At 30.7% G+C, this 12,118-nt stretch overlaps 1 protein-coding gene across 2 annotated transcripts; it reads right to left on the reverse strand.

Annotated features, from left to right (window-relative positions):
• Positions 1 to 23: 23 nt before the first annotated feature.
• Positions 24 to 7,760, reverse strand: LOC126742278 (23 kDa integral membrane protein-like). 2 transcript variants are annotated; one of them, XM_050448905.1, is made up of 6 exons: positions 7,535 to 7,760; positions 4,168 to 4,356; positions 3,935 to 4,111; positions 3,651 to 3,878; positions 460 to 528; positions 24 to 396 (listed from the first exon to the last, which is right to left on the reverse strand). In XM_050448905.1, exons 1-5 carry the CDS (start codon positions 7,610 to 7,612, stop codon positions 463 to 465), a joined length of 738 nt encoding a protein of 245 aa, XP_050304862.1. In that variant the 5' UTR covers positions 7,613 to 7,760; the 3' UTR covers positions 24 to 396; positions 460 to 462. The 2 variants fall into 2 exon arrangements, with proteins under 2 accessions (XP_050304862.1, XP_050304861.1); XM_050448904.1 differs by having other exon boundaries at positions 24 to 528; positions 7,535 to 7,759.
• Between the last annotated feature and the right edge of the window lie 4,358 nt (positions 7,761 to 12,118).

Below are 12,118 nucleotides of genomic sequence, written 5' to 3' on the forward strand. Positions count from 1 at the left end.
ACTGAGAACTAAAATAAAACATATTTATAAGTTTCAATATAATATATTTCTTCAAATAAGTATATAAAATAAACTGCCGATAAATACAGTGTATTTAATTAAAGACTTTTAAGTTGAAATAGTCTTATCTACATTATTGATAATAATATGTTAAGCCACCCTAACTTAGTATATAAAACATCTACTTATCCACTACAGTAATTAAGGTCACATTCCATAAACTATACCACATAAAAAATCACCGAATTCTTATAATTACCAGTCGAATTTTTCTTATCGAAACAGAAGCGTGACCCCATAGGAATATGAATAATTATTACAAGTATTGCTATTTTGATAGTACAACACTACACAGATAAAAATTTCGATAACTTTGGTTTCTAATCATTAACAATTCTACAAAACAAAATTTATTAGTTGCTGTTAAATATGTAAAACTTACTGGGATAAAATACGTACTTTTTACACTGTTTCGTAGTCGCTCCTGATTTGTTTCGCCAAGTAGCAGGAAAAGATGATTCCCAAAAGCTGAAAATAAACAATTGATTTAATTTATTTTCTGAGTTTAGTCTGAGTGCCAATCCAATGTCACAGGATCATAACTGCTCTGAATCCTGCAACTGTAGTTTCACTTATTAAAAATTACGAATTATGCTAAATATTACATTTTCAGTTGCAAACATTGTGAAGGAATAACAAAGTTTATCATAAGCAGTGCCGATACTGTATTATATAAGCCCTAACAACTATATGTTGGAACAAGCAGTTATTTTGCAAATAAAATGCCAATTTACCGAAATTCTTTTATGGTATTTTTTTTTAATTGTAAATACGAGATTAACAACATTTTGTATGATGTATGGAATTCTTGTTAGGGTTTAATTATTTATTTTATGTTGATTACTATTTTATTAATAGTTTGATAATTGAAAAATGCTGACAACTAAATCTTGGAAGATGTTTTGCTTTTCCTCACGGTCTATTAGCCTGATGAGAAGGTTTTCAAATAAAACATAGGAATAAACAATGCATTGTCAGCAATAATTTCCATACATCATTTAAGTATTAATAATAATTAACAACAGTCAATTGTATTAGGAGTAAAATGGAATAATGGCACGCGGAAATCCTATACTCATCCAAAAATGGGAACATTTATTATACATCAATAAAGGGAGAACAATGCGTGACATTCCCATTGAATTTACTGTAGCAACAACTACTGCGTTTAATATAATTAAGAAATATGGTGAAACTGCCAACATTGAGGTTCCTGGCAAAAGCTCAGGTCCTTCAAATTGTAAGACCCTGTTTATTTTCTAAAAAATTGAAATATTTTTCTTAGTCATTAAGACGAAATTTATCGGTCTGACCGAAAAGTGGTCCAGGATATTTACAAAACGAAAGCTAGCTCAGCGGTACCGTAAGTAACCAAATACGGTTTACACTTAGCGTTTCCCCTCGGGAATTATTTTCATGGGTTTCGATATAAGAGTCTGAGATAAATATTTGGTTTATAAAATTCATTTGAGTTTTGGTCACTAAAGAGTGAAGTTATTTAATAAAAACAATAAATGGTGTTGCGACGTGAAATAAGCTCTGTTGATTTGGTGTAGTGTTTTACTACAATAAAGGGTAAGTGTTTTCACAGAGTATGCTTATTTCTATCTTATTGATTACACAGATATTTTCCCTTCTTAATTAAAAATGTTATTAATAAAATATTTTAATGACCGATTGTTACTTGCCTTGCTTGTGTTGTTGTGACGATTGTATATTGTTTCTTGTTAAGATACTGAGCTGGTCTGGGACCATTGCACAGCTCGTTGTATTTAACAAGGCTTTGTATCTGGAGAGGACCCTCGCGTTTTGGTGTCCATTGCACCCCTCAGTACAAAGTGTGTTATCGTCAAGTGGTCTAGATTGGAGATTGCTGTCTCAATCTCATGTTTTATGATAAGTAGCATTTTGGCTACGGTTTGTGAGTAATGTAGTGCTCACGTTTTGGCATATTGAACGATTGTATATCATTCAATATCAGTACGTTGTCGTTACTGGGACATTTAACAATCGGATAAAAATAATAAATTGGTGAATAATAAATTTTGGGATATTTAAGTTAAGTGGTTAAATGTTGGTGAACATGAATTAAATGGTTATCGTAAAAGTAAAATCACTGAGCAAGTTTAAAACATATTAATTCATATTTTTCATATTAATGAGTTTTGCTTAATATTTTTATATTAATTAATTTTACTGGAATAAGTGTGCTCAGGTTACTTTCATTATTTCAGGTCTACACGTCACCATCTCTACTTTGGAGTCGCCCAAGCGCCCAGTTGTTTTACAAGATGTTTATTCTATTTTTATCGTTTATTTTGATTATTTTGGACTATTTTGAATTTATTTAACGTATTAAAAATTATAAAATTATTTAAATGACGCTCACAGGTTTTAATTGTTATAATTCAAAAGTTGTTTCTCAAAAAAGTGTAAGGCATTTTATTCAAATAGGTAAGTCGGGAAGAAGAAATGCACTATGAGAAGTAACTGCAAGATGGAATAAAGAAAACGGGATTAAAGTTTCTAGAAAATGCTATGGCAAATATGTCCACAATAGCGGTCTTAATTTTTATAAGGTAAGCTTCCTCTTTGCGATACAAATTTGAAAATTTTCAAATTTATTCGAATAGGCTAAAGAAAAACCATTGTTGAAGGAAATTTAAAAGAGGAACCGTTACATTTGGGTCAAATCAAAACTTTCGTCAACGCATAACTGGAACAAAGAGGATTTGGAACTTTACGCTTTATTGAAAGCATAGTAAATGCAGCAAAATATCAAGATATTCTTAAACATTCATGTTTACCAAGCGCAGCTAATTTATATCCATCCCGAGATTTTATCTTTCAATAGGAAGACGGCTACATATACCAAAAAATGGATAGAAAAACCTAACATTAAAGTTTTATCACATCCCTCTAGCAGCCGGATTCTTAATCTAATAGACATTTTGTAATTAATCGTAACTTGCTAGAAATATGGGAGAGTTTCACCCCAAAATGTGGTGAAAGCCTAGTTGGTACTAGGCTTACTAATGCCTAGAGAGTTCAGTTCAAGCTAAGGGTGACGTTACGCCTTATTTATAGGTATTTATTTGTACTTTTAAATGCCACTTGTTCCAATATTTAGTTGTCAACATTTCTCGATAATAAACAATAGTAATTAACAGAAAATATATAATTAAACCGTACATCATTAAAATTTTTATTAACTTAATATTTATGATTCTAAATAATGAGAATAAAAAATTTTATTCGCAAAATAACTGCTTGTTCCAACATACAGTTGTTTGGGCTTGTATAAATAAATAGTCTGCTGTGCAACCAAAAGATTTTTAAATACACTATTCCTGCATGATTTATAGACAAGTTTTTACCTAATTTTAAGTCAATGTATGTATTGTTAACAATAAGTGAGTGCATTTTGTAATACCTCTGCATTTTTACTCTTAACAAATTTTATAAAATATAGCAATAATATAGCATATAGCAATATAGCATATAGCATTAATTGTCACATGTTTACTCCTCTACACAAATATGCTTTGTCAACAAAAATGATATCATTTTGTTGACTAATAAACATTTACCTGAACAGCGGCCAAAGTTAATCCAGCCACCTCAATGCTGCCAATGTTACCGCGAACATAATCCCCAAATACCATTAAACAACCTTCCGGATATGCATTTTGAACATTACATGTAAAATGATCAACAGTTCCAGATGGAATTTGGCAGCAGCTCAAGGGTAAGGTGTGGTTTGCATAAGTAGAATTGTTAAACCAATCAGTGGAATTGGTTATTCCACAGCAGTGAAGCTGCAAAATAAATTCCCCATGATTTATATAAATGATTAGGTATATAATGGACTTACTTGAGACTGTACTGCATCCCAGGTACTAGTGATTTCTTGTGAATCATTCCTTCCATATAAAGCCATACTTTTCTGCAAAGCAGTTTCCAAGAAGTCTTCACTCTTGTGCCTTAGTACTATGCCAGTGATTCCTGCAATGGCCTCTAGTACGAAAACGATAATTAAAAGAGTAGAAAACTGAAAAACCAAAAATTCTTTAATGATTGCTTTTTAGTGCTGAGGCTTTATCATACCGTTGATGTCATACAAGCATTTTCCTTAGCAGCTCCACAGCAGCCAAAGAATGCAATTAGGAAGACAATTATGCCAACCACTATAAACAGATCGGAAACATAGAAGTATTTAGCATCCAGTAATTCATCGAATTCATTGAAGTAAGCTTTGGCACTCACTCCTACTGAGACTATGATTACACCTGTTAACTAAAATAATTGGGTTTTTATTTATTCTGCAAAAACATCTTATTTAGTAAATTTCATGCAGAAGTATCTAAGAAAATCACAACATAGCTAAAAAGTTGAACTAACTCTATTTTTATTATTTATTACATAATGCATAAACTGAATCAGATAGATTCGCACTATTAAGACTCTTTTTTTTTCTTATTTCCTCAGTACAAAGTACATATACACAAATACAGTTCTTTAACTGAAGAAAATGTTAAAATCTAATATTAAAACTAATAAAAATAGTCACATGTTTTTATAAAACAATCATCCCTACACTTCTCACTTATTATGCTACACTTACATACTTAAACACAAATTATTGAGATTTCAAAAGGGCTATTTCATCAGTAAAAAGCACAAGATAAATGTCAACAGATCATCCTATCATTTATATAAATTAGAAAAAGAAGGGGTCCCAGGATCGATCCCTGGGGAACTCCATGTATTATGTTTAAGACACCAGACATGCCTTGAGAAAGGTTGTTGTATTCTACCTGATAAAAAACTGCAAAGTAAGTGCTGACTTATATCTTCAAATCCATATTGTTTAAGTTTCAGTTGCAATATATATGAGAAGCAATATGTCACTAAGTGGAGATCCCATAAGTAAAACACACTGCTCTAAGTTTTTTGTCATTTTTGTTGATTATATAAATCATTTAGAGTTCCAATTTACAATAAAAACATTGGCTGCTGAAAATTTTAGTCAAAAAACTCATTGAGAGAGTAGAAGCTTTTCTCGATCAGAAAATTTTTGAGCCTTTTCTCAAAAATAAATATCTTGGGGCATTTGTTATGTTATGACTCAAGTGATTATAAGTCTTACAAGCATTGTAAATAATATTTTTCTGATAAAATGCTGTTTGATGAACATCTGGCAATAAATAGTCTCTTGAAACTGGAGTCTTTTCTCGCTATTAAAAATCATCTTGTTTGGTACCAATTTATAAGAGATAAAAATAATGTTGAGATGTATTGATCAGTAACACTTATGTCTCATTTTGCAAAAATTTTTAAGCTTTTAGTAACAAAAACCCCCTGTTTTAAAATGTCACAGAAAAAATTTACAGTGAAGCTGACATAGATTTGACATCTGGTGTCAGAGTAAATGTTTCAAGTTAAATATTATATTATTACATGAACAGCTGTCTGGCCCTTGAAAGAATTCAGAATAAGTTTTTGAGATTTTGTCTATTTAAATTAAATTTGGAAATACCGAACGATCATGTTTATGATGATGCACGGGAAGTGCTGGCTATGACAACATTGAGAGAAAGACGTATTCATGGCGATTTAATCTTTGTATTTAAGCTTCTTAATGGTCTGAATGTATCCCCCGACCTTCTCGGTAGAATTAGCTTCAATGTCCCCTCAAGACTCTTGAGACGAAGCCGACTATTTGCTTTGCCTTTTCACAGTACCAAGTATGCCACTCACTCCCCTATCGAAAGAACCTTAAATATTATCAACCATGAGGATATTGAAGTTGTGGGCATTGGCTTGTCTAGTTTTAGGAATCAAATTAGAGAGATTGTGTAAGCTCTTCTGTTGATTTTATGTTGGTTTGACTGTAAAAACATATTTGTATTTTAGCTATTTTAAGTTATGGTTAGGTGTAACTATTGAACTTTGTAATATTTTTTTTTTTGTAATGGGGTTGATACCGTCTATTAAATAAATAAATAAATTAAAAAATGCAACTACATCCTATTTCGTAGGAAATTTCCTTATTTTGAATGTTACCTTAATTATAGAGTCAGTGGATAGTATGTCTGATCTTAGTGTTATATTTCTCTAAAATATTATTTGCGGATCATATTTCACTTGCATAACAAGGCTTTAAAAATTTTGTGATTTGTAAAAAGAAACACTATGAACTTTAATAATCTATTGACTCTGAAGACTTTTTCCTTGATAGAGCTGTCTTGGGTGATCCCCATATTATGCAGTATATTTTAATTCCTTAGAACAAGTACAACATAAGATATGTGAGCTATAAGCTCAATTCTCATCAATGTGCTTGTATACGATGACATCTTACATGTGCTCAATCTCCATACCTTGAGTACCTAAGAGACCGATTCTTTCTTTATAAACTTCTTAACAATCAAACTTGTTCACCAAAATTCTTGGCTTCAGTTAGTATAAATGTTCCTATGCGAGCAATTAGAACAGTGAACACATTTTACCTAGAATATCATCATACACTTTATAGTCAGTATAATTCAATAAATCATGCAGCAATCAAATGAAAGTAAATATGTTCAATACTAGTCAACCCAATAAAACATTTTGTTTTCTAGTTTACTTTTTATCATGCCATCTTAAATTTTTATATATTTATGTGCTTTATTGTTTACCTAGTAAGGTTTTTATCTTTTTTTGTTGTAATTACAGTATAAGGACACTGCACTTGTGAATAAATTCATAAATAAATTAGATGAAACTTAGCATTGATTTTGGTGATTCTCCTCTAACATGGTTGTACCATTTTTATACAAGAGGTCACAGTGTATTAGGGCCAAAAGGTTTTTGATCACATAAGATTGAGGTAACCTCTGTGATACCACAAGATTCCAACTGTGTATTAACAGCAAATATGCCAATTACAGATACCAAACTTAAAATATGACAGTACATTAAAAATGATATAAGAATACAGTAAGAATATACAATTATAATTTAACATTTCTATTAAATGAATAAATAAAAAATCACATAGTATTCAGATGGTTAGAAATGCATGCCTATAACAATCAATGGTAATTTTAGTTATATACATTGGACAACATTAGTTATATTCATATGTACTAGTTGGTTTGACAAACAAAAAGCTGATGAAATACTATCAGACCTCTGAGACTCGCTTAGTAATTTTAATCTGTTGTTAGCTTATTTCCTATGCAAATTGCTATGACTAATTATGTTTTTTTTCATGTAGTTTTAAATTACAATAAAACAACATCCAGTAATACAAGCCTGAAATTCCTATAGGCTTTAAGACCAACATTTCCAACAAAATACTGCATAAATCTTGATAAGAAACAGTCATTGTTATTTATTATCAGTTTTTGAACCGAGTCCAAGTGTATTCGGTCTATACACATAAACAATTTACTGGTACTTATAAAACAAAGATGAAAAAGCTTACCACGAAAAACAAATTGAATATTATGAGGATGTACCGAGCGTAGGACCTCATAAGGGCTGCACAGTCTATATCCACCATTTTTGCGGTTTGATATCGTGAATTTTTCCTGGGGAAAGACGATTTTCAAACGTAAACCACGAATATTTACTTTGCCTGAGAATGATTCACTTTGGAGATTATCTTATTATAAATTTCAATTTCAGCAGCAGGACTGTGCTGCAGATTTGACGTTTGACGTTTATCCTTGATGTTGAACAGTGTTGCCATATGAAAAATATTAAATTTCCTAGATTTTAGGTTAAAATATTTTTCTACATCTCTGGCTGTATGGTAATGTACGACTTTTTTTTTTAAGTTAATTTTATAAATAGTGGTCTCTTACTTTAAGCCTTTTAATTTTAAAAAAGCTCAGAAATAACCTTTTTTGTAAAAGTTTGCACAATATCAGTTCTCATAAATGGGAGAATTTTCCTAGATCTGACAACGCTGTTCAAACTTTTGACAGTGACATTGACAAAGACATTTTAACTGCCATAGCAGGAAGTCTCAAGTAAAGAACTAACATTTTACACAGCGTTGTCAAATGTCTACTTTATGTATTTAATTTAGAAATTGTTAAAATGATAACATAACTGAGTTTTGTATTCATTGTATTCGATGATACTATGATGGTTTTTGACAAGAAAAACATCCTTAAAACTGATGAGGGGCTTACCTGATTCTACTAAGTCAAAAGAGCCGGTAAATTAAATTAATTTTTGACGTTTATCGGTCAGCCATTTTGGTTTATTGACAGTTCAGTGATAACTGTTAAGCCCGACATGTACGAGCAAAAATATTTTATTATAGGGACAAGTTCTGAGTAACTTGCAGAATTCCTACAGGGTGTTCCTCAAATTAAAAAAAAATTGATAATTATCAGGGTTATAATTGTTTGGAAGTGTAATACAGGATAGAAATTTAAGACTTTTAAACGTTTAGAGCTTACCAGATTAAATTAATAATAAATATAATATTATTAATATATAACAATAATAATAATATATCTCAATATATTCAAAAAAGTAGTCCATTTTTCTCAAAGACACCTCTTGATAATAAAAATTCAGAGATTAGAGGGACACAAAGTCAATGGTCTCAAAAGATGTTTATTTAAAAAAAAAAAAAAAAAAAAAAATGATTACACGTGTTTCGCCCTAAGGCATCGTCAGATCGGTAAAGCTATAGGATTAACACCACAAACATTCAAGTTAAAACAAAAATAAATACAGACAAAATAAAAATAATGTTGACGTTCACATTAATTTCGGTGTCAAAACTAATATCAATATATCATAACTTAGAAATTCTAAAAGACCCTTAAAACTGGTTTAATGAGACAAAAATAACTTGGTTTAACCGAATATGTACCAATCACGTCATTACCTGGTTTTGTTAAGTCAGAAAAATCGTATTAAAGTAATTCATTTTTCACATTTATGGGTCGGCCATCTTGGTTTACTGACAGATGAGTAACAGAGTAATTGCTGGATTTTTATTGTATGTACAGAGTGCTGTTATATTTTTTTTAAATTGCTTATCATCAGGAAATGGTTTATGAGTTTAATACAGGATAGAAATTTAAAACATTTAGAGCTACCAAGCTAAATTAATACTTACCTAATACCTGATGTACTTGTTTCAATAGTTAATTTCACAATCTCTGAAACACAAATTTCTTAAAGGAAATTAAATGTTATTTAAGTTTTGTAATTAGTTGAATTTTCATACGATCAATAGCAACTGAGCTATTTGACATAATATATAGTTTCTTCTATTTAATTTAGAAATTTTACATTAAAAATTTCTTGGATGTGTCCATGGTACCATGATGGTTTTTGACGAAAAAATAGTCCCTTAAAAGGGTTTTAATGCGACAAAAAAGCTTGCAGTATGATTTATATACTTTGGGCTATCCGAATATGTGCCAACTACGTGCTTGTCTGATACCAGTAAGTCAAAAAATCGTGTAAAAGTTACTAATTTTTGACGTCTATTTGTCGGCCATCTTGGTTTATTGACAGATGAGTGACAACTATCAAGCGCGACAGATAGGCGCATAAATATTTTTTATAGGGACAAGTTATGAGCAATTTGCAGGATTTCTACAGGGTGTTCCTCTAACATTTAAAAAAAAATCGTTTATCATTAGGAAATGGTTAGATATTTAGAACTTCTAGGAGCTTACTAGGTTAATAATAGATTTTAAGGTTAATAAGATGTTAAAATTTAACTTTAAAGCGTTGTCCTGCTATACTACCTGTCACACTTCAGATCGCTCGCGAATCAATTGAAAAGAAATTTATCGATCAGACTCGGATTGAATCGGATGTATGTGTTGAAGAGACGCCCAATAAAGACGATGAAATATCTAGCGACCCTTCTGTAGCGGAAATAACAATAAAATTGATAATCTGCACCAATGATCAGTTAATCAGTTTTATTACGAAAAAAGTGATTTTTCCTGTTTAAATAATTTTTCTCCCTTTATTCATCTGGAACTTGCCTTTGTTTAACGCCCTATTGTACCCTGCTATAATAAAAGAATGTATTCGCAAAAATGAAGATTTTGAGTTATTTACATAGCCCGATCCTACTTTAAAAGACCTATCATGCAGTAGCTCTTTCTCCCATTGTTGTATCATTTTTCATTCTCGAGTTAGCACGGTGGCTAAACAGTCTATTATCACTATTTATTAAGTTAAACTTTGGCAAAACAATGTTATCGACAAAATTTTGCCCAATTTACTTTGGTAAAATAGTGTAATGGCGAATACCGTTGTTTTTTGATTTTTTAAGCACGTCTTAAACTATGGTAAAATAATGTATTATACAATACCCTGTTTTGCCATTAGAGATGTCATTATTATACGGGAACGCTACAAAGCCTATTTTACTAATACATTATTTCACCGCAGGTTAGTAGTGAATTAAGTCTCGAAAAGTAGTTAAGTGCTGAAAAATATAATAAATTTAGGTTTTTAAGCAGAAATAATGGCATCCAGATCTAAAAAACTGGTTGAAATGGCGCGAAGTATTCAAGGGGTAAGTTACATAATATAAATAATGCGGAATATTTATTTAATTCCAGAAAATTGGGAAATAATAATATTATACTGAGCTGGGATGTTTTAGAGCTGGGTGTTTTCGAAAAAAAAATGTGTATTTACAAAAATAATAATGTAATGTAGTACGCACGACCGTATACTTATATGGATTTAATGTAAGCTTTTAAAGGTTTTAGTGTGGATTAGAGTGTTTCGTTTATTCACTTTGCAATTATTAGATATAAATAAGAGAGAGGGTTCAGAGTTATAAAATTTATTATATCCTTTCGTCGTACCTTCTTTCTATATACTTTTGAGTATTTTGTTTTATTATAGGAGTAAAAATGATTTTCTGACGTTCGAAAAAAAATATATATTTATTTATAAAAATATCAAATTAAAATTTTTAAATTTTATGCCTTTAGAAGCAGTTATAAGTGTAAATTTATTAATTTTTTTCAAATTAAATTTTATTTTGAGCCTTAAGGCTATAAGTAATGACGAAAAAGTAAAGCTTTAATGATATACTTTTATTTCGTAATTATATTATTCTATTATAAATAAGTACCCTTTTTCACAGTAAAATGAAACAGACTTTTTTTTTTAAGGACGTGAAGCCAAATCAAATGGGAGAAAGTTCAAAAACACTCCTGCTGTTTGATCCAGAGGATGATGATGACGACTTTGCCGATCCCGATTTTTTTCATGACAGAAATGATAGTAGTAGCAGTAGTAACTGTGATTACGAAGTACACACATTTAAAAAGAAAAAATATTCGCAAAAAATAAAACCGAAACACAATAGAAAAAAAGTATTGAAGCCGCAAAATGACAATCTTTTAAAAAGTGGCAATGACTTGGAGGGAGATGAGGACTTTGAAGTTAATGGAGCGGAATATTTGGAGAGATATGAAAATCTGGCAGAAGGTGAAAACTTGGAGCTGGAAGGTAAAGAAAACCTACCAGAACATGGAAATATGCATAAGAATTTGAACTTGGAGAGAGATGAAATCTCGGTGGGAAATAATGGAATTTTGGAGGATGGTAAATTTGGAGAAAGATGGTAACTTAGAAAAAGATGGAGACCTATTGGGAGATTATGGAAACTTGGTGACAGAGGGAATCTTGGAGGAAGATGGAACATTGGTGGAAGGTAGTGGGAACTTGGATGAAGATGTTAACTTAGAAAGAAAAGGCATAGATATAGATGGAAATTTAATGGAAGGAAACTTGGAGGAAGTTAATAACTTGGAGAAAAATAATAACTACTTGAACCAAGAAAATCAAAACAATGCCACTATTAGAAAGAGACAGCGTTTTCGGACGTTAAATCAACGCTTGGAAAATCAAAAACGAAAACATACTTTTATAGATATTGAGGATTGTTGCACAAAAAAATGCTACACTACTGTTCAATTAGACCAAAAATTACGCATTCATGAGCAATATTGGAATTTAAATGGAGAATCTCGTAAAATGTGGATCAATTCACAAATAA

The sequence above is a fragment of the Anthonomus grandis genome, chromosome 11 (assembly GCF_022605725.1).
Source record: "Anthonomus grandis grandis chromosome 11, icAntGran1.3, whole genome shotgun sequence".
Lineage (NCBI taxonomy): Eukaryota > Metazoa > Arthropoda > Insecta > Coleoptera > Curculionidae > Anthonomus > Anthonomus grandis.

Coding starts and splice junctions, on each gene's coding strand:
- LOC126742278 (XM_050448905.1), bottom strand. CDS start 7,612: ATGGTGGATATAGACTGTGCAGCCCTTATGAGGTCCTACGCTCGGTAC. Junction 4,357..7,534: donor TATTCAATTTGTTTTTCGTG/GTAAGCTTTTTC, acceptor CAATTATTTTAG/TTAACAGGTGTAATCATAGT. Junction 3,879..3,934: donor GGGATGCAGTACAGTCTCAA/GTAAGTCCATTA, acceptor TTTATTTTGCAG/CTTCACTGCTGTGGAATAAC.